We start from the raw sequence: 26,650 nt of genomic DNA on the forward strand, positions 1-26,650 counted from the left end.
ACGTTGAGGGAGAACCTCAGCAAATGCAGGTCGTCGGCCGTAGTGTGGAGGTAGGCGACGACTGCCTGGGAGCCCGCCTTCAACAGCCAGTCGTCGAGGTAGGGGAAGACTGACACCCCAGACCGGCGCAGATGAGCTGCAACCAACGCCAACACCTTTGTGAACACAGAGGGTCACTGATAAGGCCGAAGGGGAGCACGGAAAACTGAAAATGCTCGTGGCCTACCATGAACCGCAGGTAACGCTGGTGGGCCGGCAGCACGGGGATATGAAAAAATGCGTCCTGCAAGTCCAACGCCACCATCCAGTCTCCAAGGTCCAAGGCAGCCAGGACCTGAGCCAGAGTTAGCATCTTGAACTTCTCCTTCCGGAGGAAGCGATTGACGTCCCGGAGGTCCAAGATGGGGCACAAGCCCCCCTTGTCCTTTTTGGGGACCAGAAAGTAGTGGGAATAACAACCACTTCCTACTTCCTGATCAGGAACGCACTCGATGGCCCCCTGACTTCCTGATGGAGAAGAGCCAAATGATCTCACGACATGCGGTGGAACCGAGGCGGCATGGCTGGAGGAGCAGACACAAAGAGGAGCGAGTAACCGTGGCAGATAATCTGCAGCACCCACTTGTCCGATGTAATGTCGCGCCAGTGGTGGAGGTGGTGGCGGACCCTGCCACTCACTGGTGTGGGGTGCACCCTGAAGCTCGGATTAGGAAGGTTTGAAGGCGGAAGCAGCAGGGGTGGAGGTGGACTGACTCACGCACTGGTTCCCAGACCCGCCCCTGCGGAAACCACGTCCGCGCCCTCGCTGAGGCTTGTTGGAGGAGCGTGCTTGGGTGCCACTGCCCTGGCCACGAAAAGAACAAAACCCAGGAGTGGCAGAGGTCTTAGTAGAAAGGCCCAAGGACTTGGCCGTGGCCCGCGAGTCTTTAAAGCGCTCCAGGGCATTATCGGCTTTATCGCCAAAGGGGCGGGAGCCATCAAAGGCAAGTCCTTGAGCGAGCTCTTGACATCGGGTGAGAACCCAGTTGAATGCAACCAGGCATGGCGCCACAACGCCCACAGTCGTGGAAATTGCCCTGCCCAAGGAATCAGCCTTATCATGATGGCAAACTTCGCCGCATCCTTGCCCTCTGCAATTGCCAGGGAAAGGATAGCCTGGACCTCCTCATAGCACTGAGGCAGGACCTCCACGACCGAATCCCACATCGCGTGAGAGTAATAGCCCAACAAGCAGGCGGTATTTACTGATCGCAACCCCAAGCTGGCTGAGGAGAACAACCTCTTGCCATATTGGTCCAGCTTCTTAGAGTCCTTATCCGGCGGAGCCGTGGGAAAGGTACTCTGCGATATAGAGGCCTGAATGACCAGGCTCTCAGGCGTGGGGTGAGTGGTCAAGAAGGCCAGATCACCGGGCGATGGCGCCTAGCGACGTTCTTATCCACCAAAACCCCCGAGGCCGGTTGCAACCAAGTGCCCAAAAGGACTTCACTAAGGGTCTCATTAAAGGGGAACAGCGGCTCTGACGACGTAGATGCGGTCTGGAGCACCTCCGTAAGGAGGTTGGTCTTGAGGGCCACCGTAAGGAGGTCGAGGTGGAGAGCCTCTACTGCTCAACGCTATAAGAATCAACAAGGGCCTTGACTCCTTACTCAGAAAGGCTGAGTCCAACCAGACTAGATAAACAACAAAAAAGCCAAATTCTGGAATAAATTTTTCAAGTTATACAAAAAGCGCTGCTTTGATTGAAGCAAAAACAACCTGTTTGTCATTAACACCATAAAGGTTTATTCATAATTATGACATGATTATTTTTCATATTAGCACACTATTTGTCGTGCTTGGAAAATACAACATACAAAATGCACTACTATTTTTATATACAATATATACAAGAATATACAATTTCAAACATACTCAGCCATTCATTCATGCACACTCCTTACAAAACAGTGAAAACAATAAAGTGAAATAAACAATACAAAAACAATGCGTCCCAACATCGGTTAGTAAATCAGTCCTAAATATTTCTTTTCATATTTTGACAATTTGTTGCAGTTTGTAATAGTCACAAGCACTCTCGTGAAACCAACTCTATACAAAACAAGATTAGGGGTAACCAGATGTTGGACTGAAAGGTGGTCGACGCGTTTCAAACCCCTATCGTTAGGGTGGGGTTCTCCTCAGGACCGAATGGTTCTGAAACAATAAAGATTGCTGGGTTTAGCGCATGTGTCTAGAACATAGACAGCTAACTACAAAAAGGGATCAACTCCCTGTGCTCCAATGGGGTCTCTTACCTTAATCCAATAGTCACAGCATAATAGATAACAGGCAGTGAAGTATCCCAAAAGTATGGTATGGTATTTCCCACAAACGTGATTACAGCAGCTGTGCAGAAAAAACGCGACAAAAATTACAGGTGTGTCACATTTTCCCGTCCTTTCATTCTGTACACATGCGGGTAATGCGGGGGGCACTGGCACTTACCGGCTGCGGTGCAGCTTGCTGCTCGCAAAAGATAATGTAATGCGTCTGCTCCTTTCCTACAAAAATGGAGCGAGAGGTGCGTTAGATGTCTGGCGCGCTGAACGCCACTGTTGTGATCAAAGCGCAATGCGGAGTCACGTACCAGTGTAAGCAAGAAGTCTTGACTCCTTCTCCTAGGGCGGCTTGTCAGATTGAAACCGCTGTAGTCCTCGAGTGGAAGTGTCTCTACTTCCTGGTTGTAAACAGGTCCCAGGGGTTTCTGGGATATGTAGTTCCAAGGGAAGTATACCAGAACTGTGAAGCAAAACCAGGCCGGGAATGAATGTAATGATGGTGATTGTCGCCTTAGACTGTGGGCTTATAGATTTCGGAAATTTCGTTTAACCCCCGCGTGGCGGTGTTGAACCTCATTATCAGCATTGCCTCTCGTTGAGACAGTTGGGCATCCAAATCGCCGCCCCTCGGGTTTTTTTCAATTTTGGACAGAACGGTCCAGCGGAGATCAGTATTTACATGATTACACTTCGCCCAATGATTGACCAAAGGGGCATTCTCCACTCCCCTGCGGATACGCGATTTGTGTTGCGTGATCCTACTCCTGATTTCTTGCGTTGTTTTTCCAATGTAAACTAGAGGGCATGGGCACACTATGGCGTATACAACGTTCTTGGACTTGCAATTAGTAAACATGTCATGTTTCCAATGAACATCATCGAACGTAAAAACTGAGTCCTCAATAGTCTCTGCACAGCAGGTGCATGTACCGCACTTATGGTGTCCTTTGGCTGGAGGAAATCCGAACAAACTTTGTAGTGTCGGTGCCTTAATAGTTGGTAGTGCCGCCCTGACAACGTAATTGGCCACACTTTTGTCCTTTTTATACGCGAAAAGTGGTGGCACTGAGAAATCTTCGTGCAAGTTCTTAAGCAGATGCCAGTTGGACATGATGAGCTTCTTGTGTACATTTGACGCTGGACAGAAGGTGGTAACACATACCATCCTTTTGACGTCTGGTTTACTCCTCTTGACCAACAATGTCTCTCGGGGAGTCCACCATGCCCGTTTGAGGGAATTTTTTTAAAGTTTTTTGGGGTACCCTCTCTGTATAAGACGATCTTTTAGAAGTTCTGCGTGTTTGAAATATTCTTCCTTCGTGGAACAGTTTCTGTGTATTCTCAGAAATTGCCCATAGGGCAAGTTCTGTTTCAAACTGCGGGGGTGGTTGCTGGAAAAATGTAATGCCTTATTCCTGTCAGAGGGTTTGCGAAACAGTGTTGTACTTAAACTTCCATCCTGGGGTTCCACTTTAACGTCCAGGTAGTTGATCGATTCATTTGAGGCTGAGACTGAGAACTGGATATCAACCGTTCTTGAATTCAACCAGCACACGAATTGGTTGAGATCCTCCTGGCCTCCTGTCCACACCAAGAAGATGTCATCGATGTAACGCATGTAATGGGATATGTTACTGCTGAAAGGGTTGGTTTGATGTATAAATTTGTCTTAATATAACCCCATGAACAACGCAACGCATAGTGTAGGAAGCACCCCCTCTACAGTATGTGGGGGTGATGCAAACCCCGGGTCAGAGGATACATCAAGGTCACCCGCATCGTGGAGGTCATCTACCCAATCCTGCTCGGAGTCACACTGCCGTGCAAGGGGGTCCTCGGAACCATCCCAATCTTCATCCGGCTCCGGAGTAGAAGGAGCCGGCCGCGGCGGCAGGACCGGAGCTGGAGAAGGAGCTGGGGCTGAACTGCAGCCACATCCCAATGCGGATCCCAGGTCAGAACAAAATGGTCCAAGAACCGGGGCAGAGGCGGGATAAACTACACCCAGTGCGGCTCCTGTGGCGGTGCTGGTGCCGGAGTCAAGGGCAGCGCCGGAGCTAGCGGAGCTGCACCTTGTGGCGCCGGGGGAGTTGGATCCAGTGGCGCCGAGGCTGGTGCTAGAGGCGGTGCCGAGGGGCCAACAGGATCTGGACACGGGACTGCGGGGCCCATAGGTGCGCCAGCGGGAGCCCAAGGCCTAAACAGGCGGTCCATGGAAGCAAGAAACTCTTGCAACTGTTTGGGAGTCGCAGACAGACCTGGGTATAGCGGGTAGGCAGCAGGATTCCCAGGCACCAGAGGAGCCGCGAGGGCGGTGCCCGTCGCCCAAGTCCGCCTCCGGGGAGCGACGGGGTGACATAGGAGAGCGAACACGCTTCTTCGACTTCTTCGTATGGCGTCACTTACTGGATTCCGAAGGCTTCGAGTCAGAGCAGCGACGGCTCCGGTCACGCGAGCGGTCCCACGAGTGGCCCCTAGACCCGGAGCGGCGGTGAGAGGAGTGCCAGACCTCCAGCAACTTCTGGCGCCGCTCCCGTAAAGCCTTCGGGGCAAGAGCACGGCAATCCCGGGAGTCATGGTCATTCTCCAGGCAGTAGAGGCAGACATCATAGGGGTCCGCCACCAACATATTACGCTGGCACGACCCACAAGACTTAAAGCTGGGCATCCCTACGTGCACCAGGAGACAAGAGAGGGAGACAAAAGTGTCCAAAAAGTGGTCAAAAAGCGACCGAGGTATGTGCTCAATCTGGATCTGCGCTTTCAGCGTGGAAGAAAGAAAGAACTGATGTCAGCGCGCATGGGTGGCGCCTAAGTACTCTATGTGACGTCATTTCGGCGCCTACAAGGCCAGTGACGGACGCAGAGCCGCAGGACGCCACCTACTGGCACGCAGAGGTACTGCTAAGCAGATAAACCTTCCGGATCCAGCCTGACGCCTGGGGATATTCTAAGGTAAGGAATCTATCACAAACGTGTCTTTCAGATATGTTTTGGTCTTACATCCACAAGGCCTGATACTGTCTATATATGTTACAGCATCAGGATCTTCTCAAAAAAAGTCTTTGATTACTGTGGTATTTGTTTTTTTTCTTACAGGGGACAAAGTTATTTTTAGTCCTGCTTTCGCCTTCTGCGATGTATAGCTGAAATGTAGGACATTGTACAGATGAAGTGAGCAGTGGGAGTACGTGGTGGAGAACCAAAGGTATTTTACTAGAATATGATGTTTAAGTTAAGGAGTTTATTTTGTACAACCGCTCATCTGAGGATGGCCTCAGCCATCCAAAACTACATGTACTTGGAAGTTACTAAATTAACAAAAATAAACAATGCCACAATGAATGTTATCAGCATTTAATTTCGGAAGTTCATCTGAGGAATAAATGCTCTATAAATAATATATGTATTTATTTTCAATTTTTTGGGCTCAATGGATTAATACTTTATAAATAAAAACAAGGGTGGCGTGGTGAAGATGGCAGCCATGTGGAAAGCTCTACTCCGCTAAGCTCCTTCCCCACCCCATCTTACACTATACACTGCCAGACCGGACACCCCAAGAAGACATTTTGGAGGACAGGACACTTCCAAACGCACAGCCCAATATTGTGAATGCAGCACCGTGTGCCTGGGCCAGACTTGGAGACACCCTTGCACGCTAGGGAAGTGGGTTGTCCCTCCCGAGGTGAACAGAAGGGCCCCCGCCCACCAGGAGCATTGGCAGCACGGCAGACGTAAACCTTCCTGACGATGGAGGTCGGTATTGCAGGACAGTGAACTACCTGCGGTACACACGGACACAGCAAACTCCTGCCAGTGCAGGATGTGGCATGTCTCATGCAGCTTCTCCAATGGGGCTGCCGAATCAGCAGGAACTGCCAGGCCGATGCAAACTGCCTCTTTGGAGCGGGAGCGTTCTGTGTTGTGGCCTGGCAGATTGATCGCATGATGTCATCGGACTAGACCCACGCTTAATGCAGAGGGCACGGATGGGGGACCTAGCACGCCCCCACTTCTTCAGCTCCTCTGAGCTGATAGGGCCCACAATGGCAAAGCGGGACGTTGAAAGTACGACAGGGAAGTTTGTAGCTGCACGAGGGGGCTGTTGACCTTCACGAGCCCCTCCTTCCATTAACAAAGATTGGGGAGGGATTTCGCTGCTACTGGACCTTGTGTGGGGGCCATTGCTGCACGGACCCATTCTGGTGGGACTCCAAGTCCCAGAGTTCTCCCTGCCCCCTGCAGTTGACGGGCGTCCTCACCTATGCCTCCTAAGCGCCGCTCAGAACCCGCGGCGCGGGATGCGCCCGGGCAAAGCCCAGGCCAAAGGCGGGCCCGTCCTGCGCCCATCATTGCCAGGAAGAGGCAGGGCAGGTGCAATTCAATTCTGGAATACACTCCTGAGCATCTGGTATGGGCAGCATAGCTTTTGCTAAATTGTGCTTTTTCCTTGTTGCCTATATACTATGTACCAAGAGGGAAAAACTACGAGAAATGGCTTCATGCAGTTGTGCCGGGAGGAGAACAACCTCTGGTGTGAATGATAAGAAGATAACATCAGCCTGAGAGCTATCCACACTTGGTGTGGCAGGTGGTTGCCAAATGAGGTGCAACAATCAAGAGAGTCATGAGAACCCACACCATTTTTGAGGTCCTTTGTTTGGCTACTACCATTCTGACAGATAATGTCCATATCCCGGTGGTGAGAATGAGATTTTAAGTCTCTGGGTGACCTAAACCCTGGGAAGGTGCTGATATGTCTAAAGAGAAAGGAGGCTTTTTGGATAGGTTCGGCAAAGTTTCTACAATTCACTAAACTGACCAAGATGGTTAAGGAGATATGGCTGGACTTTCCCAGTGACCAACGACCTCCCACTCACTAGATATGTTATTGGAGAACTGGTACTTTGAGAGACTGGTCTTGCGACCACCTAGCCATAGAGAAGGACAGAAAAAAAAAAGACTTCCTTGAGGAGCATATGAAAGATAAATAGAATAATGTGTGTGCACAGGTGTAGGAAATCGATAGCAATGCTAGGTTTAAGCTAACTCGTTTTTATTTTCTGCATCGCACCAATTGCACCCTTCTGTGAATGAATGGGAGATTTCCAAGCAGATCATACACCTGCCAAAGGTTTTGCTTACAAGCTGGATGTGTAGTTTTGTGGCAGATTATTTGGGTGCTACAACCTATGATGCGCATCAATATAGAGGATATGATCAAAAGCTGTATAGTGGGTATAATCTTCAAGACCAAGGAAAAGAAGATTAAATGCCAAGTTTACAGTGCTATTGCTATTATTGGCAATAAGAACGATATCAATACAATGATTTTCCACCAAAGCACCAACTGTACCAACCTGGATTAAAGATACGTCAGAAAGGGTCATAGCCCAAGAATGGCATATGAGGGAGATAAGAGCAGACAAAAAAGCATATCTGGTTATGTGGACCAAGGTGATAAATGTAATGGTATAGCCAGAGAACAGATTCTAAAGAGCAAACCATCATGAGCAAACCATCATGTATTTGTATCCCCTCGGTTTGAGGGAGGGTTTGTGAAGGGCAAAGAAAAGTAGAAAAGACATATGGAAGAAGGGTAAACTTTTAAATATAGATGGCAATAGACTGGTCATGGGCATTTGTACATGTGGCCGATGTGAATGATAAACGAGAGGGACATGTACATTGATCAGTGTCACTTTGTCATTGGCCTGCGAACATACTTCATACACTGTCATACTAGATGTAAAAGGAACAAAAATAATAGATTCTTACCAAGACTGGTTTGATGGTTGGGGTTCACATACAAGTCCTTGCTCCACTCCACCATGCACTTTAAAATTGAGACTAAACATTCCAGGCCTTTCTTTCGCAGACTTAATTCCTAAAGAAACAAGAACACACAAATAAAGATCTAATACTTGACAGTTTATATGAACTCAAGAATTTTTTATTGGCTGGTTATGACCAATTTACACTCTGTACACAAGAACTGTGTGTTTATTCAAAAATATGACAAGACAAACTAATACCAAGTTTCAAGCATTCTGGCTACTGTCTTAGATTTTTTTTATACACTTTTGTCCTCCAACTGGAAGCCTCATCAAAATGAAAAAGTTACTTACCTGCAGCAGAGCTCTTTCCGGTCAATACTTTATCTAACCATAGATTCCTCACCTTAGAATACACCCTGACCTCCAGACTGGATCAGGAGATTTTTGTAGCAGTGCTAGTCACTAGGTGGTATTGTGCAGTTTCAAGCTTGCTCCAGATCACCCTAGAAGTGATGGAGCAGACTTGGATATTAGCAGCCCACTTGCACACGGATGTCTGCTTCTATTCCTTACCCTCAGATGTGTAAAGTAAAATATTGCTGCTAAGGTGTGCCGAAAAAAAAACATGGTCCCTTTTTAGATGTTATAACAAGCCCACTACACAGAATGGAGTTAGATAGAGTTCATACAAGATAGAATGTTACATAAGATAAGGAACAAGCTCTTCTGATGGATACTGCTAATTGCAGGTGAAAACACCTTACAATACATACCAAAGCTGTATCTCCCCAAGGAAAGGGTCTTTGGAAAGGACTCATCCGAAAAAGCTTAGCACAGCAAAGTGAGCAAGTTGTCTTTCACGCCAGACCTGGCTTATTGAACCTATGCGCCTATGCCCACGTTGCAGCCTGGCCAATATCTACAGTAGGCATCACTCACACCAAGGCAGTTGTAGTTGCCTCGGACCTGGTGGAATGGGCTCTCAGATCTTCAGAGCAGATCTTAATGCAGAGAACTATTCACCTTGACAAGAGTTGTTCTCGTCTGCACATCTTTTCCTTTCTTTGCTCCAGAAAACCTCACCAAAATCTCCAGTCGATGATCCTTGAAACGAGCCATGTAAAAGCTGAAATCCCTTTTGAGGTCCAACTGATGGAGCCTCTCCGACTCTTACGAGGGGTGAGGAGGAGAAAAGAATGATGGCAGAATTATTGAATGACCAACATGGAAAGGAGTCACAATATTTGGTAAAAAGACATCCTCAGTTTTTAGCACCAATTTGTCCAGAACAAAAACATGGAGTAAGGTCGTTGAACCAACAATTCTGCAGTTCACTCATGCAATGAACTGACGTCATCACAATGAGGAAGACAGCCTTCAAGGTCAGGGGTTGCAGTCAGAGGCCATGCACAAGCTTGAAGGTTATCATAAAAGTTGAAATGAAAAAGGACAGGAGGTGGTGCAGGCGCAGGTGCCTGTTGCGTCGGCGGAACAGAGATAGGAGGTGGTGCAGGCTCAGATGCTGTATGCAGAGGCGAACCATGATGAGATGGCGGAAAAAGCCTGTTGTAATCTTCTAGCACATGCTGAAGATTAGAAATGAGGGACAAAGGAATTGATGCCATCGGAACCTGAATGGACTGTTCTTCCTCCGGAGAACAGGAGTCCTCAATATCATCTCCATGGTCCTGACACTTTATGACTAGTTCAGAAGGGCTACGTGCTGCTCGGAATTAATTATCCTCTTCACCCTCAGAAACCGAGTCTTGTTCAGAACCTGTCACGTGGAATTTCAAGCTGTTCCAGAGGCACTTGGTGACGTTGGTGCAAAGGGTTGGCCGAGGAAACACCAGACCCGGATGAATGAAGTGGCACCAGAGGTATGGAGGCGAAAGATGATGGCACCACTGTCAACGAAACGGTCGTTAAAGCCGTCGACGATGACAGGACAGACGTCGACGGAGCCGCTGTCGACGAAATCGACGAGGCCGTCGTCGACAAAACCACTGTCGACGGAACAGTCGTCGACGGAGTAGCCGACGACGAGGAGGCTTTCTTCCAAACTCTCGTCGACGTAGATCCGGATGACGACGAGAGACTCTTCTTCGACGTCGAGGCAATAGGGATCGTCGACGAGACAGTTTTAAAACGGAGGCATACCTTCGTCGACATAGGCCGTCGACGCAGCCACCGTCGACGAACCAGAAGTCGTCATCACTGTTGTCGTCGTCGAGCCGGAGACGCAGATCTCGTCATCGGGACGATCGTCTACGCTCCTGTCGACAATTTTACATGTTTTAAGGTGGAAACGTGCTTAGAAGAAGCCGTAGACGCCTGAGAGCCAGATCTCGGGGGCGTCGGCGTAGCAGGAGGAGATGCGGACACCACAGGAGCCTTCAAGAGTGAGAGTTTCTTCTTCTTCAAGAAGGGAGAAGGTAAATCCTGCACACTGCTACGCTTTGAGGCGGCTTTAGAGGTACCTGACACCAGGCTGTCTGCGTCAGAAAGAGCTGAATCCTTACCCTTCAGCCTTTGTAACCAGAGGAGGAGGCGACCCTCCCTATCCTTCAAGGTCTTGGTGGAGAAAGTTCTGCAGATTTTACATTTGCATACCTCATGGTCAGGATAGAGGCAATATATACATTTCTTGTGGGGTTCTTCAGAATAAAGTCTCAACTTCCCACAAGGAGAACATGGTCTAAACAAAGACTTCTTACTTGAAGACATTGAAGAAGTTCTGGAAACCAGCGAAGTAGAAAACTGAGCAGAACTCAGGGAGACACCCTTCACAAGACGTGCAGTAGAAAATCTGAGGGCCTGAGCCACTGAGGAGAAGGTTCTGGAGGGGTACTTGCGCCTGATTGGCTGTAGTTTGGACTAACATAATGACAGTGATATGTTGCAAATGTTTCTCTCTCTCCATGTATTCCTATGTGGGAATTATAACCTGGTATTTGCAACTGTTTCTAGTGTGTTTTTTGTATGTGTTATGTTTTTACATACATATTTTATTGGGATGTTATTGCTATTTTATTTAACGTGGGGTTCCCACTTCGACGACGGGGAATATTCAAGCATGTGAATCTATGAAAGACACCCTAATACTGGAGAAGGAATCAGTTGGGACTTTGACTCATTTATGGTGAAAACAAACTAAGTCAAAAGGTTAAACATCATCCACGACTGACTGGTAAGCCCACCTTCACCAGCTGGTTGTTGCGGTAGGGGAATAGAGCAACTTCTGACCTCTGAAGCTGGGTAGAGACCACACCTCACTTTTGTGAACACCTGAGGGGCAAAGATGAAGTCGAAAGGGAAACTGAAAATGTCCCTCACCCATCTGTGAAACAGGATGGCTGTATGAATTGAATACACGCATCCTGCCCAAGTCCTAAGACACCATTTAGTTGTTCGGGTCCACAACAGATAGGATCTGAGGATATGAGCATTTTCAATTTTTCCTTCTGCAGAAAGGTGGTAACCTCCATTAATAGAAGCACAAAGTGAGCCTGAGGTCCCTGTCCTTTTTCTGGATAAGGAAATAGTAAGAATATCAACATTCTCTTATTCCAAAGTCTGTTACCCTCTCTATGAAAGGAGAGCAACAGGCACACCTCTTGTGGCAGGACAGAAATACGCTATTGCAAAATATTTTCTGGTGTCTGAAAGATATGGGGCGGTAAGGAGAGAAAAGGCAGGACAGTCATTTAGAACAATTTACAAGATTCTTCTGTCAGACGTGATGGATCAGCAATCAGAAAGAGTGTTCTTTTGTTCTTTGATGGTGAGATTCCCTTGATTGTATTCACATGGAACTACTGTACCAATGTTATTGCCTTTTCCTTGCATACGTGAAGCGCTCTGATACCTCCGGGTCTAGGCAGCGCAATACAAAACTGTTAAAATAAATAAATAAGTGCTGGATCCTGTCTCTCACTGACTGGGCATATGCCAATATAGGGCAAATTAAAGTGGTTTGTTAGCTGCTGCAGGAGGGGCAGAGGAACTGGAAGAATGGTGCCCCTGCTGGCCTGCACATTGCCTGCCAGATTCGCATGTCAGCACTGAAAAGACTGGGCTGTCTACAGAAGTATTAGTTCTGGAATTGCCCCTTAAACTTCCAGAACTAGTGCAGAAATTGTTTGGCGGGGCAAAAGAACCAAGGAACATGCTGTCGCTCTGCTCGCTTTGGAGACTGCATCCTGTGACCAAAGAGGAGAAACCCATAAAAGAGCATGCCCATTAGTGAAGCCTGTACATCGCAAGAGAACCCACCACTGCAAATGAGGCACTCTTTTTCATTGATGGCCAAATGTGCAAGTCAAGTTCTATAAGTCAAAGTATAAGACCTCATCAGTATAACAAGGAAAGAGTGATCCATCATTTTCACCATCATCATTAATGTTCTGAGATGCATCTTGCTCTGTCACAGGATGACAATCCGAGCCAAAAAGATGATAATGAAGCCTCTGTTGCTAAATGAAACCCAGCAGAGGCACAGGATTAGAGTCAGGGTGCATGACAACTTGTTGCATCTTTTTAATCTCATATAGCAACACTGTTTGAACTCAAGCTGACTTCGGTTCGGATCAGGATACGGGTGTCGGAACAAGAATCCTGGTGACATGAACCAGTGTAGAGGGTATGGCAGTAATGGAAGTGTGTACCAAAATCAGCATGGGCATGGTAACAGGTCCAAAGTGAACAGAAGGCATCAGTGCAGGATCTGCCGCTTGTAAACCAACTGAAGGTCCCAGTGGGTCCGTGGGGCTCAAAAGGACCCCAGAGGAACCTCGAAGTGCACAGAAAACTTGCAGCATGTCCTTTTTGAAGGCTTCAATCTACTGCATGTTCAATAATGGCCAAGGGCACGGGGGTGAGTGGGGACTAACTGAGTAATCGTTTCAGTAGTCATGACCACAATGGACTGAGACTTACTTCCTGACGCCCTTGTGCTTTCTCCTTGCAGTCAAGAGTGGTGGGATGGGTCGAGTCCTGCTTTACTTTTTTATGCTTACCACTGGACTTTGAACTTCGCTTTACAAGCAAACTAAAAGAAGGAAGCAGAACGATCACAGGAGCAGCTGCAGTACCGACTCCAGGCCTGTGAACTGGAGACAGATCAACGAGAAAGCCACAACTTCTTGTGTTCAGTAACAAACAGTTTCACATCTCTGGTCTGAAATGCCTTCTGGTGTGAGAGGGCACACTTATCTCATGACTTAGAGTTGTGTCCTGAGCTCAGGCACCAAACACATAGTTTGTGTGGCTCTGTGACTGATATTTGCTTCCTGCTATTGCAGCACAGCTTGAATCCTTTCAATTTTCAGCGTGAACATCATTCCCAAGCACATAGTAAAAAAGTCTGGAAGTTGTCTGCACACCAACAAATTCAAGAGCGAAGTTCTGGATCAGTGTTTGAAGAAGCAGAAAGAAAGGAACGAACATCAGGGCACAGTGGTGGCACTTATAAGTGGCTCCGCACCATCACTTCTGGGGCATTGTGGAGTCAGCTTGGAGTCACACAAAACCACCAAGAGGAACATGGAAGCAGCTCTACTGAAGTCTCTGGATCCAGTCTGGCACCTGGGGAATATGCAAAAGTAAGAAATCCGCATTTAGTAGTACACAATAAATTCATTAATATTGGCTAAGAGGGCACATTAAATAGCCTCCTATTACACCAAAGTCCTCCTAGGCCCTAATACTCTCCAGGGGTTACTACAATAACTCTCTATCTTAGCTTTGGTGGAGATTTTCATCATGCAGCTAATCTAAACATTGACAGTCAGATTAGCGGTCTGTCTCAAATGATTGAGCCCCTTCTAGACAACTCAATTGACTCACCAACAATTCGACTCACAAAAGAGTCCAATCAGAAAAAAAGTCAGGGTGCAAACCAAGTAATTACGACTACACTGAAGAAGCAAGAGCCCTCCTGCAGACTATCTTGAAGCATAAGCGAATCCACTCCTGAGAGCTCATTTTTTTATCATTAAGGCTCACATATTAATAATATTTGTGATGAAACTAAGAAGGACTTTGCTTATATATAATAATGTAGCCGACACCTCTAAGTGAGCTGCAACCTGCCCAAACTAGATTAGTCATCACTAATCCAACGATTAATATTGATGCAAAAAAATGAACTGTTAAATAAAGCATATGTAATCAGATAAATTTCATGTATACCAAACTCAAATCAATCATATATAAAAAAAAACTTGTGTTTATTGCACTCTTCTTTGAGCACTCAATCATTATCAAACTATCATCACCTTTTACATTCCCCACATAATTCTTAATTGAATGAATGCTTCTTAAAAGGTTAACACCAGACCAGCATCTTGTTCTTAATCTCTTCACAAGAACACTGAACTTAAAGAAAAACATTACCACTGTTTCTGCCAATTAAGCTCCAAGGTTCATCTACCTACTTCACAAAATCTGGGAATGGCATCCAGATGGGCTCCACAAAATGATGAATTCTTGGAACAACTGTAATCCAGCCGCAGATTTAAGAAATTCATCTCTGTTGGAGAATTATCCTGCTATGTTTCAGTCGATAAGCAGGACCCTACGATAAAAAGTCTATGGAAGTAGATAGCCATAATCTCTGTTGATGTTGCAGTTTTGATCTTTCACACAAGGGTATGGATAAGCAGTGATGCAGAGACATTTATCAATCCTGCAGCTCCGGAAGTGACCCAGACTCCAGCAACAGTCCCGCTTCAGGAGCCGTAACCTCACAAATACAAATCCGATATACCTTTTGTAGGTAACCGCTTTTTTTCACACTTTTTTCTTTTTTCAGAAATGAGAAGGAAATTCTACTTATAAATTGCCACATTAATAGGACATGGCTAAATTAATATATTGTAGCAGATTTCCCTTCAAATTGAAGAGGAAATAGTGTGTGAACAAAAGGGATCAATTTGAAGTTCTACATTTGGAAACTATGTATTGCATTATTAGACAACACGTTACGTATAATTATAGCAATCAACTATTACCACCGGAATGGACTCTTGACGATGGCTGATGGCTCAGATCAGGAGTGTAGCATTGTTTGAAAACTCCAGTAAAGTGGATAGTGGAGTGAATGGTAGCCTAACAATACACCCCTGACTTTAGGGCTACGAAGTGTAATGCATGATATTTTAAGAAACCTTAATACAGCATTAATAAAGAGAACTAATAACTGTAAGGTGAAAGTAGTGTGGCTTACTGCTAAACTCTTCTTTTACTGCTCACTGGATACAGCAAACCATGAAAGAAATCTGGACTATGTCTCTACTAATAAATAGATTCTGGGAAACCTATGGGAGTTTTAGTCTAAGAGGCACCTCACTGCCTCTTTTTGATTGTGTAATATTTAGAATAAAAGTTTAAAACATAATTTAAAAGTACATGGTGGACTGACTATAAGCTGCATGACTACATTTCATATGTGATTCCTGATCTCCAGTTTACCTCCAGGAAGTACCCTGGAACCCTGGAACAGGATGCATCAGCAGAGATGACCTCTTATCGGAAGTAACATGTCCAACATGTTTTTGAGAACCTAAATATATTTCCATAATAGCAGAGACCCCAAAATATTACAATATATGCAGAGCTTACCTGAAGGGGTGTCATCCCAAGTTCATGTCCACTGCGCCCCTGAGCAATTTTAGATAAATCATTTACAAGGCGTTCAAAAATATTAGCAGCATTTAAATCACAGTCGTAGTTAATATAAATATCCACAACACATTGAGCATCTGAAAGTAAGAAAAGACAGCGTTATAACTTGGTGTGAATGCATAAATGAAAATGCATATGCTGTACAATAGTTAGCAAAGAAGGTACAGGAGAAAACTGCAAATGGTGTTAAATAAGGAAGGAGGGAGATAGATGGAGACATGGGATGAGAACATTGGGACAGATTTGAACATAAATAAATAATATCAATGTCAAGGTGGAAGCAGTACCGTATCTGGTGCATACTGTTCATACCCTTGGAGGACAACAGAAATTAATAGAGATGAAGGATGGCCAGAAGGGAGGGGGATAGTGAAATGAAGTAACAGCCAGGACCAGTTTCCTTTGGAAGTCAAACTGTGAGTCTGGTGTTTAGACTGCAGTTGTGGAGATAGTGGTAATTTGGGTTCTGTGGATGAGGTAAGATCTTAGAGAACACAGGAAAAGAAATGAAGGGTTCACACATAAATTAGAGACCACAATAGAGAAGTCAAGTATGGGATACACAGTTTAAATTAAATACTGTGCAATTGTTATTAAGAAAGGACAAAGGAAGAGCAATCAAGAAAGCGATCTTTGAAGACGAATGATACTGTAAAGAAAACGTATTTATTGACTCAAATGGAGGAGTCCTCAATTTACACAGAGCTAAAATAAACTCCCTGTGGGGAAACTGTTTCCTATATGAAGGGAAGACTTTCTTCAACCCCCCACGAAATCCTTTAAAATGGATTTAGAAGGCAAGGATGTTCAAGGCTAACTTTTTCTGTATGGAGTTACTGCAGCCAGGAGTACCTACCTTAATGGAAGAAAACTCTAGCCCTGATTTGGCGTGGTGAAGTGCTGCTTTTTAATCGCAAGCAATGAGGGGAAAGATTTTGAGGCTGGCACCAGATGTAAATATGTTTCCACTTAAATGAGTATGCAGTTCTAGTGGCTGGGCCCTGCTAACTTAAAATGTCCATACAGATTTAAATAAATGGGATGAAAAAAATGTCCCTGTAGTCAGAACAATAACTTTAGGGAGCATGCAAGTCCGCTATGCGGTCTCTCTGACATATGTAGACAGTCTGTATACCATGACTGTCTAGTCCATTCTGGATCAATGAAGATAATGTTAGCCATGGAGTATCTCAGTAGGTAGTGTTAGGGAAATAGGTGGAAAAATGTACTGAAACTTCCCTGTCGAAAAAGCACTGCCCATCTATCTTGACTTTTGGAATGTGGATGCAAAGCTGTTTGTTTCATTTTGGGCCTAGCGAACAAGACTAGTTGGAAAGCTCCACTTGAGCAAAACTTCAAAAAGAAAGTCGCCCATGACCTGATCCTCATTTTCTCAATGTAGTCTGTTTGCATGACTGAATCAGGGTTTTATCCTATAGAGATGTTCCACCTGTATCAATAGGTTTCACTGGAGAAACTACTTCCATACTGACTGCGCTTTCAACAACAATGCTTTCAGCCTTTTGCTCCCTCGCTCTTTTATACAATTCATAATAATAGTATTGTTTGTTTGGATTAGAATACTGTTCGCATTCAGAAACAGAGTAATTGAATTGACGGCTAGATGTACATTCCCTGAGCTCTGGCAGATATACATGTTATTGAGTTTCTCTCTCATGAACCAGAGACTATAAACCATCCTAATTCGAAGGCCTAGGTATCCCAGCTGGGATGCAGCTGTGACTACCCTCTGGGTGAGAAGGTTTTGAGAAAAGGGGCTCCCTGGAGAAGAATGCTCTGAATGCAGCACTGCAGGAGAAAATGATGCAGTACCTAGGTCATCTTTTGCTTGTCTTCTCAACTATTGTCTCTTTGGCACCAAAGATTCCATAAGCACTGTTACAGAAAACTAATATTGTTTGCAATGTGATATTTGTTTCTAATCTGAAGAAAACACTTTGCCTTGGCATGTATTCAGAAGTGACCTAAGGTAGGTCTACAACCTAAATGGAGTGGATGTTGTAGGAAATGGAGTCCCAGGCACATGAAAAGTTGTATTGAGGTCTGAAAAACCTGTGAATGCATTGCAGATTGCTGGCCTTGAATAACCAGTCTAACTATGGTAAATAAAGATCTTCTGTGGAACCACCATCATCACCATGATTTACTCAGAGAAAGAGGGGGTGCTTGCTGACTTCAGGTCCAACAGTTTGACACTGTAAAGAAAATGTGACTTTCCCACAATAAACTATAGGAATCAAGTCTGTTTGCTTGGAAACAGAATAGAAAATATGAATCTTGAAGATCTAATGCACACATTAAATCTTACAATTTGAGTTGAGGGCAGTTTTGATAAAGCATTTGCATGCAGAATGTCTCAATTCAGATGCCACTGTTGGTGTTTTTCAGATCTAGTTTCTGGACTACTTTAGGGAAGGCTTGCTTCTGAAAAAGTAGGTTTTTCTCTTTGCACTGAATAACCTTGAGGAACTTGGATAATTGCTAACTGCTGGCTTTGTGCAGCAGACAAACAATTGTCAACAAGTATCTGTACCTGTCAAATGTAATAACCAAATCAAATCCACTCCAACCTAGTATTAAATACCTAGGATTCCACAAGCCTACAAAAAGGTGCTTTATTGCCCAATTCAATTGTAAAAGCAGTCTTTGCACAATTTTGATTAAGCTCTACACATTATAGAAGTACTACCAAGTAAAGTGATCAATACAACAATATACCTGCACAAATTCTTGTTAGTGTCTGAATAACCATCCACTTATGCTCAAACGAACTGGTTGAAGTCTCTAGAATATTCAAGAAGATCTCTTTGAAAAATACCTGTTAAATGTATATAAAACACTGTGTTAGCTTTGTGTAAAAGCCAGTACAAACAAAACAAAATACTCCTTTGGAAATTATCAAGACAAGACTGTGTACGAATAGCGGTCAACTGAGAATATGAATGTTATTTATATTTTAAAAACAAAACATCACCGCATTACAATATATCCACACTGCTCATCTGACACAAGTAAGGTTTATGGTTTTCTGGGAACATTATAACTTTGAGATGTCTACATATTGTTCCATGAAAAATTCATCCAGAATACAGGACACTATGTTGAAATTCAATATTTTGAGTTCTACCACTATAGTGGGAAATTAAATTGGGGGACTAGTGTGTTGAGCTACTGAACACAATTACCACGACCAGTGCAGTGAGAACTCCTAAGCTTTGAAAGTGTAGCTCAATAATACCTAGTAGGAGTTCAACCTGTGACAAAAAGTTACAATTACAGGGTCAAGTGATGCATTTGACAGCAAAATCACATGTATGCTGGCTTAATTGATCAGGTTCTAAATGAACTATTCCAATACTTTTGCTGTGGGCAAGGCAAGTCTCATTCCTTCCATGTGCATTGAGACGGTCCATCCCCAAGAGAACACAGAAACTGTGGCAACATAGTGGATTTTGCATCCATATTTTCCACAAAATGGTGAAAGATTTTTGTTCTAAAGACAGTAAAAATGATTATGCAAGGTTACATGTCCCACCATTTTTCAAGAAGTACATAGCATCTTTCTTAATATAATTTTTCATTATGCTCATTAATTGTAGATTTGAAGTCATATCTTGACCGAGTTTCTAACTGAAAATGACAGGGTAGAAAAATCAAAATGAAGACACCTGGGCTAAACAAATCCTAAAAGCTCAAACAGAAAAAACTACTAACCCTGGGTGATGCTGCCGACGTGCACTTTGTTTAATCTGTCTGCATCCCACACAAATTAAAACAAACACTTATAATCTGTAAATATTTTTGTTTTAATTTATGCTGTTCAAAGCTTTGGAAAGCATGTTCTCCTTGTGTGCATACTAGTGGTGTGCTGTCCTTGCCCTCCCATGCAACAACCTCTGCTGCACGTCCCCCGAAGAATACACAGGATGCCAGGAAAATCGCAAATATGCCCAACAAGTTCCTGAAGAGTCAAGTGAACTAGTGGCCAGCGAGATCCACAATCTGATTAAGTGTTTAAGTGTCAAATAAATTAAACCAGGACCCAATGTGCAAATCAAAGGCATCCATGTTAAAATCTCACAACAGGATAACTGCATTGCAGATAGTGAGCACTGCAAAGATGTGCTACAGAGTGAAATTGATAGAGCAAGATTTCGCATCGCGACTTGCTCGAGTCAAGAACCTCGAAAATGTATTATAATCTCGTAATCTCAATTGTTCGTTTTACTAATTTTATGTATTTTGAATGTGCGTGTGTATCATAGTGATGCTTGCCTATGTGTTTCACTAATACGAATAACCCTTGTCTTTTAAAATGGATGCTGCTTGAATTCTGATTCTGCGCATGCGCTAGGCATAATCACGTGACATGACGCAGTCACATTTGGAGGGAAAGGGTGCGCATGCGTAATAGCCATAAGATGGCCGCGCTTTCTAATAACGAGGTGAAGCTTGCACCGCTGCTTTTGTGGTTTGTCTGTTGCACTAATAAATAATTGCATAGTATATTTTTATAGTGATAATTCATAAGTACACGATCATGTTATGTAGTTTACTCATTTATTTTCTATGTTTTAATTTGTTTTCGCTTACTTTTCATGTATCCTCGGCACGGAGGGGTGATGGGGGTTTGTGCGTCCATCTTGGAGTGCAGTACTGCGCAGGACCAGCCATGGCGAGGTGGCATTGAAACCGAGCCAAGAGAAGGTTGCTGCCAAGAAGGGCCTGGGAAGATGCACCTTCACCCAGCCAGAGAAATCAAATTGTGTTACATTATTAACAATGTATTCTTCCCCATTGTATTCCGTGCGACTTCTCATGGGAACCCCAATCTTGCTAGGCGGTACCCAAAAATGTAAATTAGGCCTTAGAAAAGTCTGTTCTGATTGGTGTGTTAACCCATCCTACCTTAGGACCAATCGAAATTGGGGATTCTGACACTTTGCAACATTGGGGGGTGGTACACTGACCCAAAAGAGTATATCTAGCCTAGGTTTAGCTAGAGAAATTGTCCGACTTGTCTGAATAGCTGACCTGTCACTGACCCAACGCACTCAATAGGTGACTGAATATACAGAGCGCTGCGGAGCACTCTGTCCGAATTTGACCATAGTCTAAGGTTTTACTAAACCTTAAAGTGCTGGCGGAGCACTTTGCTGGGGAGTTCGCTAACCCAATCGGGGTTCTGACCGATAGCTGCAGAGAGGGTGGAGCGCAGGCGTTGCTTCCGAACTGCGGGTGCTGGTCGTGTCCTGGTGGTCCTGTCCTGATCCTAATCTGGGTTTCCTGTCCTGTCCTGGGGTGTCCATACTGCACCTGCTGTCCCATTGATGACTGCTATTCCTTGGGGTATTTCCTGTCCTTAACTGACCCGTGGCCAGGGTTGGTTTTCACACCAGTCTAGGTAAATATCTTGCCGAAAACTCTAAACTGCACCTTTCTATTTTTCTGTCTTTGCTTCAATAAAGACATACCTTTGCATATGATAATTTTCCATGCTTTCCGCAACCATTGCATATCAAAGTTATTTGCATTTAATTTCATAGCGTGTTCCTATGTTACCCTACCTTTTAGAAATCATTTTCTTTATTGCAGTTTGCAATCTCCTAATGTGGTCTATACTTTTCTCGTATAAAACTGACTGAAGTAGTTTGTTAGAAGTTATAGCGTGTTTTCATTTTTCACCCTTACTATATCTGTTAGGATTCCAATTTTCATTCACATTCATGAAAACTGACTTAGCGTGTTCCTTGTAGCCCTAGTTACAACTTAGATGGTTGCCCTTACATTTTTCCTGTATGGTTATGTACCCTTGTTACCTTGATTATCGTTTTCCTTTTATCTGTAAGCCTAATGATTTTTCAAGCCTGAATTCTAGATAAAGAAACTTACACCTTCCCAGTTGTCCGTGGTCATTTGATGAAACATCGAAGTCATTTTAATGTTGGGTTTTGTATTTTGCTGCCTTTCCTTTTACAGCTAGCTCCCTGACCCATCGTGGTCATAGGTACCCGTAACGGTGGATGGTAAGTCGGGTACACTGGAAATAATCGAAAAGGGATTCCAATTCTTGGTAGTGGATTGTAAGGTCATCTGATCAATGTATATGATAAATTGAAGTATATGGGCCCGAAACATAAGTGGTGAAAATATTGGTCGGGTGACCTGCGATCTCTATCAGTAATTTTCTGGTAGCATCGAGGATGGTTAGGGAATAGTTAAAGGTTAGGTAGGACTAGTTAGATTAGCTAAGTTGGATGCTGCTAGGTAGGAAACCTTATTTGCTGCTAACGAGAGTAGGCAATTCGGGTGATCTGATCACTCACTTGAAATGTTTGCTTTGAAAAATTATGAAATGTTTTAAAATCGTTGTTCTTGTTATTATACTGTTATATGTGCTAATCCATTCGTATGTAAAACGCTATCTATGTTGTCGGAAATCCCCGGGGAATTGAATAGCGAGTGGTGAATAGAATCCACTTGCTTTGAGGTCACTGGCTTTCAAGGAAAGTTGGTGCAGGTTAGGCAGAACTGGAAGCACTAACTAGGGTTTTTCTGAAGGTATGATGGAATAAATGTTAGTAACGAGGTTCATTGGCAAAATTCCTATTGTGGCATAACCTAGTGAGGGTCACACCGGAAGAATAGCAGGTTCATCGGAGCTTGAGTGAAAGCAAAAGGGCTCGCTGGGGAAACTTTAGACTTGGATATATCCCGGAAAGGTGGATGAGTCTAGGGGAGTAGCAGGTGCCCCAATGCTAGTGTGAAGGGTAGGCAGAAGAGATCTACCCGTAGAGTGTGAAAAGTAAATGGAAGTAGTTTACTTGCAGTGAAACAAAACTCTTTCCTGTCTAGACACTTGAGCACAGTGGCGAATGTGTATTCGTTGTTAAATAACCAAGCACTAGCACTTTAGAAAGAAAGAAAGTTTCCGTTACCTTGTAAAGGAGGGAGTCAGGCGCGAAGCTGCTCTGACGTCACTCTGTGCCGCGCTGGGATTGGTAGTCACAGCGGGTTAGTAGCGGAGCTGGAATTGTAAAGGAGGGGTGAGTGGCAAAGCGTGAGAATGGTCTCGCGAAAGGCCGCGCACCCATTGGTCGAAATTATTTGAAATCGTGCATTTCATTGGCCGCACGAAAATAATAGACACACTTGATTTGGAAGTGGTTTTGTAAACAAAGTCACTCGTAAAAATCGTATGTGGCATTCGTATAGACCGCATACCAGACCTGATCCACGGCATATGGGATTTGAGAACGATCAGTGGAAAGGTGTTAAAAACGACATTATGTACAGAAATAAGAGAAAAGTGTCTCTTGTAAACAAAGTGAAAAATTATTTCAAAAAAGACAAACCGATTAAAACTAGAGAAGGTGTTGTCATACCGCCACCCAACACTCCCGCATCTTTCATGATGTTCGATAAAGGGTACAACACATGTGTATGGTTGGAGAACTGGGCGGAATACACGAAAGATGACGGAGTATTGGCTTTTCCGTTAGAGGGTACCTTTAACAGTAGGATTCTATTTAATCTGAGAACCCCGATGAATGATTTACATCCCAGACCTCGATTAACGCAGTACGAAGCACTAGAGGAATGGGAAATTGAGGCTTTTGAAAGAGATAAGCCCCGAATTGATAAAGGGTTAACAAAATTTTATCCAAAATTGAAGCAGGAAGCCCGAGCCAAAAAGATGAAACAGTGGAGACAGAATATGATTGTAGAAGGACTGTTTCCCATGATGCCAGCATGTGGTCCTCCTGGGGGGGAGAAGAAAACAGAAAAATGCAAACATTGGGTACCTATTGGAGAGTCGGATGATGAATTATTAGATGACCTGTTTATGAGAAGTCCGCCTCCTTATAATGAAAGAAACAGACCTTCCAGTGAGGGGGATAATTCCCGAAGACTTCATCTCCAGGATGAGGCCCGATCAGCCAGTGCAGGAGGGGGTTGCCCCATACCTCCCTATACCGAGAGTTTAGGTCCCATAGATACAAGAGATATCTATCCAAGGATACCAGCTAGTGGGGATGCAAGATACTCCCGTGAAGGTGATTTTTCCCCGAGACCTCCCTACGAAGGTGAGGCGAGACCATCAGGTTCAGGAATGCCGTTTTTACAGCCTTTATATGAAAGAGAACCAAGGTCCCTAGGTACAGGAAGTTTGTTCCCAAGACCTAATTATGGTGAAGGACCTAGTGAGACTCATCCCACTGCCCCGAGTTATGCTCCCACTCTGACCCCACAGGTATTACATGACAAATCCTTAGAGAGATTATTGGAAGAAAAGGAGCGAGAAATTCTAGCCAAGCAGAGAGCTGAGATAATTCAGAAAATTTCCCAGTTAAATACTAGTCCTGAGGCATTGACAATCCCAGTAACAATCGGACCTGTGGTTCCATTGTATGGGGATCGGCATGAGAGTCCAAACCCTCCAGTCATTACCCCAGTCATAGCCCAGCCAAGACCAGAACCCTTAATTGTAGATGACCAGACAAGTGAGTGCGAGTCTGAGGTCTCGCTATTGGATCTGCCCAATAGAAATACAGGGAAAAGGATGCAGAAAAGACATAACCCTTTCAACACGAGGGAGATTCAGATGGAATCGACATCGGGTACTAAGAGTGTCACGTTGGTAACTCCTGAAGAAATTGAAAGATGGAGTCAAGAATTAGAGAAACAAACTCCGCAGACGAAACCTTTAGATCTCTACAAACTGAGAGTAGAAATAGAAGAACTAATGGCAGGAAATGTAGGATTAGACAGATTAAATACCTACTCTGAAGAAGAGCTGTTTATTTGCAAAAGTCTTACCCGAAATGCCCGAGTACTTCATGAAAAATTGACAGATACTGCTGCTAGCATGGGAATAGATATTTCAAAATCGAAACCCTTGCAGAAACCATACAGAGCAGAATTTTCAGACAAAGATTTGGAAAACCTGAATATATCAGGGAAAAAGGCACAGGTCCTGGAACTATTAACAGTATTGCAGAAATGGGGAGACGTAGAAAGATGGAAAGCCAGATGGGCTAGGAAAAAAGATGAGGCCAGGTCTAAGCAGGTAACTCCCGAATTCGTTCTAAAAGAAGTTGACAAACCAGAACAGTTATGCCCTATGCGCGAAGTGCCAGGAGGAAAATATGTACATGTTGCATGGTCCAGACAGGATATTGTGTCCTTTACCAATGACTTCCCGAAATTACGAGAAAAGCCCGTCGATTGGTACCGGCAGGTAGAAAGATTTGTAAAGGTGCAAAAGTGCTTGTGGAAGGACCTGGATGGGTTCTTCGACATAGTGGTCCCTGTAGATCTATGGACGGAGTGTAAAATCGCCATAGGTTGGCCTAGTGAGGAATACCCGAGGGACTCAGCAACAGGAGAACCCTCTAAGGAAGTGATGAAAAAATATGATCAGGTAATTCAGCATCTGAAGCTAAAAGTGCCCGCAAAGGAAACCGACTGGACCAAGATAGATAGAACCACGCAGGAAAGAGACGAAACTGTGCATTCCTTTTATGAAAGGCTGTTGCAGGTGTTCAAAACGTACAGTGGTATAGATAACATCGAAATGAAGGACATGACGCATTTCATTTACAGGTTTGTAAACGGTTTAAGACCCGAAATTTGTCAGTGGATAAAAGATAACAAAATCTGTTGGCAGTCCAAGAAAATGGACGAGGTCCTACGGTACGCAAAGTACTGTGAAGACGAAATGGCAGAAAAGAAGAAGGCCCTGAAGGAGAAAGTGATGTGGGCTCAAGTAAAGCTTGCAGAACAGCAGGAAAAACAATTGAATAAGCTAAATAAAACTACTCAGAACCAAAGCCCTGGGGGTGGGGGTGGAGGAAAGCCCCGAGCAAAAATGAGCAGAGAAGAAGGCAAAAAGAAATTTCCCTGCCATCAGTGCGGGGAAATTGGACATTGGAGAGACGAGTGTCCGTATTTACAGTCCGATAATACCCAAACCCCTGATTTAACTCCACAGACGCAGAATGAAAAGCCAAGAAAGACCCAGCAGCAGGTAAAAACGATTCAAATACCCCGAGCGCCAAAGCCAACTTTTAAGGGAAAGTCACCGCAGGGAGATGATATAGAGATCTGGGGGGGCAATGAGAACAGAAATGCAGCAACTTCGCAATATTTGTTAAATGACACTTTTTTCTGTGACGACGAGTACTGACGGGGCCTGAGAGGGGAGGACAAAGAGTGCGTACTTGGCGCCTCCTTGCCGGTAGACCAGTCAGGGCCATACATTGAAGGAAAGGTTGATGGAAATGATGTCACCTTTCTATTGGACACTGGTGCTACCCGTTCTACTGTAAGAACAGCAGACGTTCCAAACCTACCCCTCTCGGGAGAAGCAATCCAAGTAGTGGGTGTATCTAATCAATTGATTAGTACCCCTGTTACAGAACCTATGGAGATCTCAATAGGAAACTTCAATGAAATGCACAGATTTGTCGTCTGTGATACCAGTCCGGTGAACTTACTGGGACGTGATTTGCTGTGCAAAATGAACTGTACTATCTTTTGTACACCAAAGGGCGTTGAGATTCAAACTCCAGACGAAGATGGTATTTACAAGCTAATGTTAGTCAGACCTGACTCAGAAATTAAGCGAATGACTATACAAGACTTACCTGAAGAACTCCAACAGACAGGGAAGCCAGAAGTATGGGACTTTACAGGAAAGGATGTAGGATTAATGGCCAATGTAGACCCAATACAAATAGCCATAAAAGAAAATGCAGCCTACCCCAATACTAAGCCTTACAAAATGAGTGCCGAAGTGAGAGCAGGAGTTGCCATTGAGATACAGAAATTGCTAGTAGC

General features: G+C 44.4%; 1 protein-coding gene across 1 annotated transcript in view; it reads right to left on the reverse strand.

Moving 5' to 3' along the window:
- Nucleotides 1-26,650, reverse strand: part of ARFGEF2 (ARF guanine nucleotide exchange factor 2) — a 509,782-nt gene that overhangs the window by 290,695 nt on the left and 192,437 nt on the right. Inside the window, exons 11-13 of the mRNA XM_078651859.1 lie at nt 18,527-18,626; nt 15,725-15,864; nt 8,103-8,211 (exon numbers count right to left, since the gene is read on the reverse strand). Of these exons, the coding sequence (XP_078507985.1) occupies nt 8,103-8,211; nt 15,725-15,864; nt 18,527-18,626 (349 nt within the window). The remainder of the gene's footprint in view (nt 1-8,102; nt 8,212-15,724; nt 15,865-18,526; nt 18,627-26,650) is intronic.

Source organism: Lissotriton helveticus, chromosome 7 (genome assembly GCF_964261635.1).
Source record: "Lissotriton helveticus chromosome 7, aLisHel1.1, whole genome shotgun sequence".
Classification (NCBI taxonomy): Eukaryota; Metazoa; Chordata; class Amphibia; order Caudata; family Salamandridae; genus Lissotriton; species Lissotriton helveticus.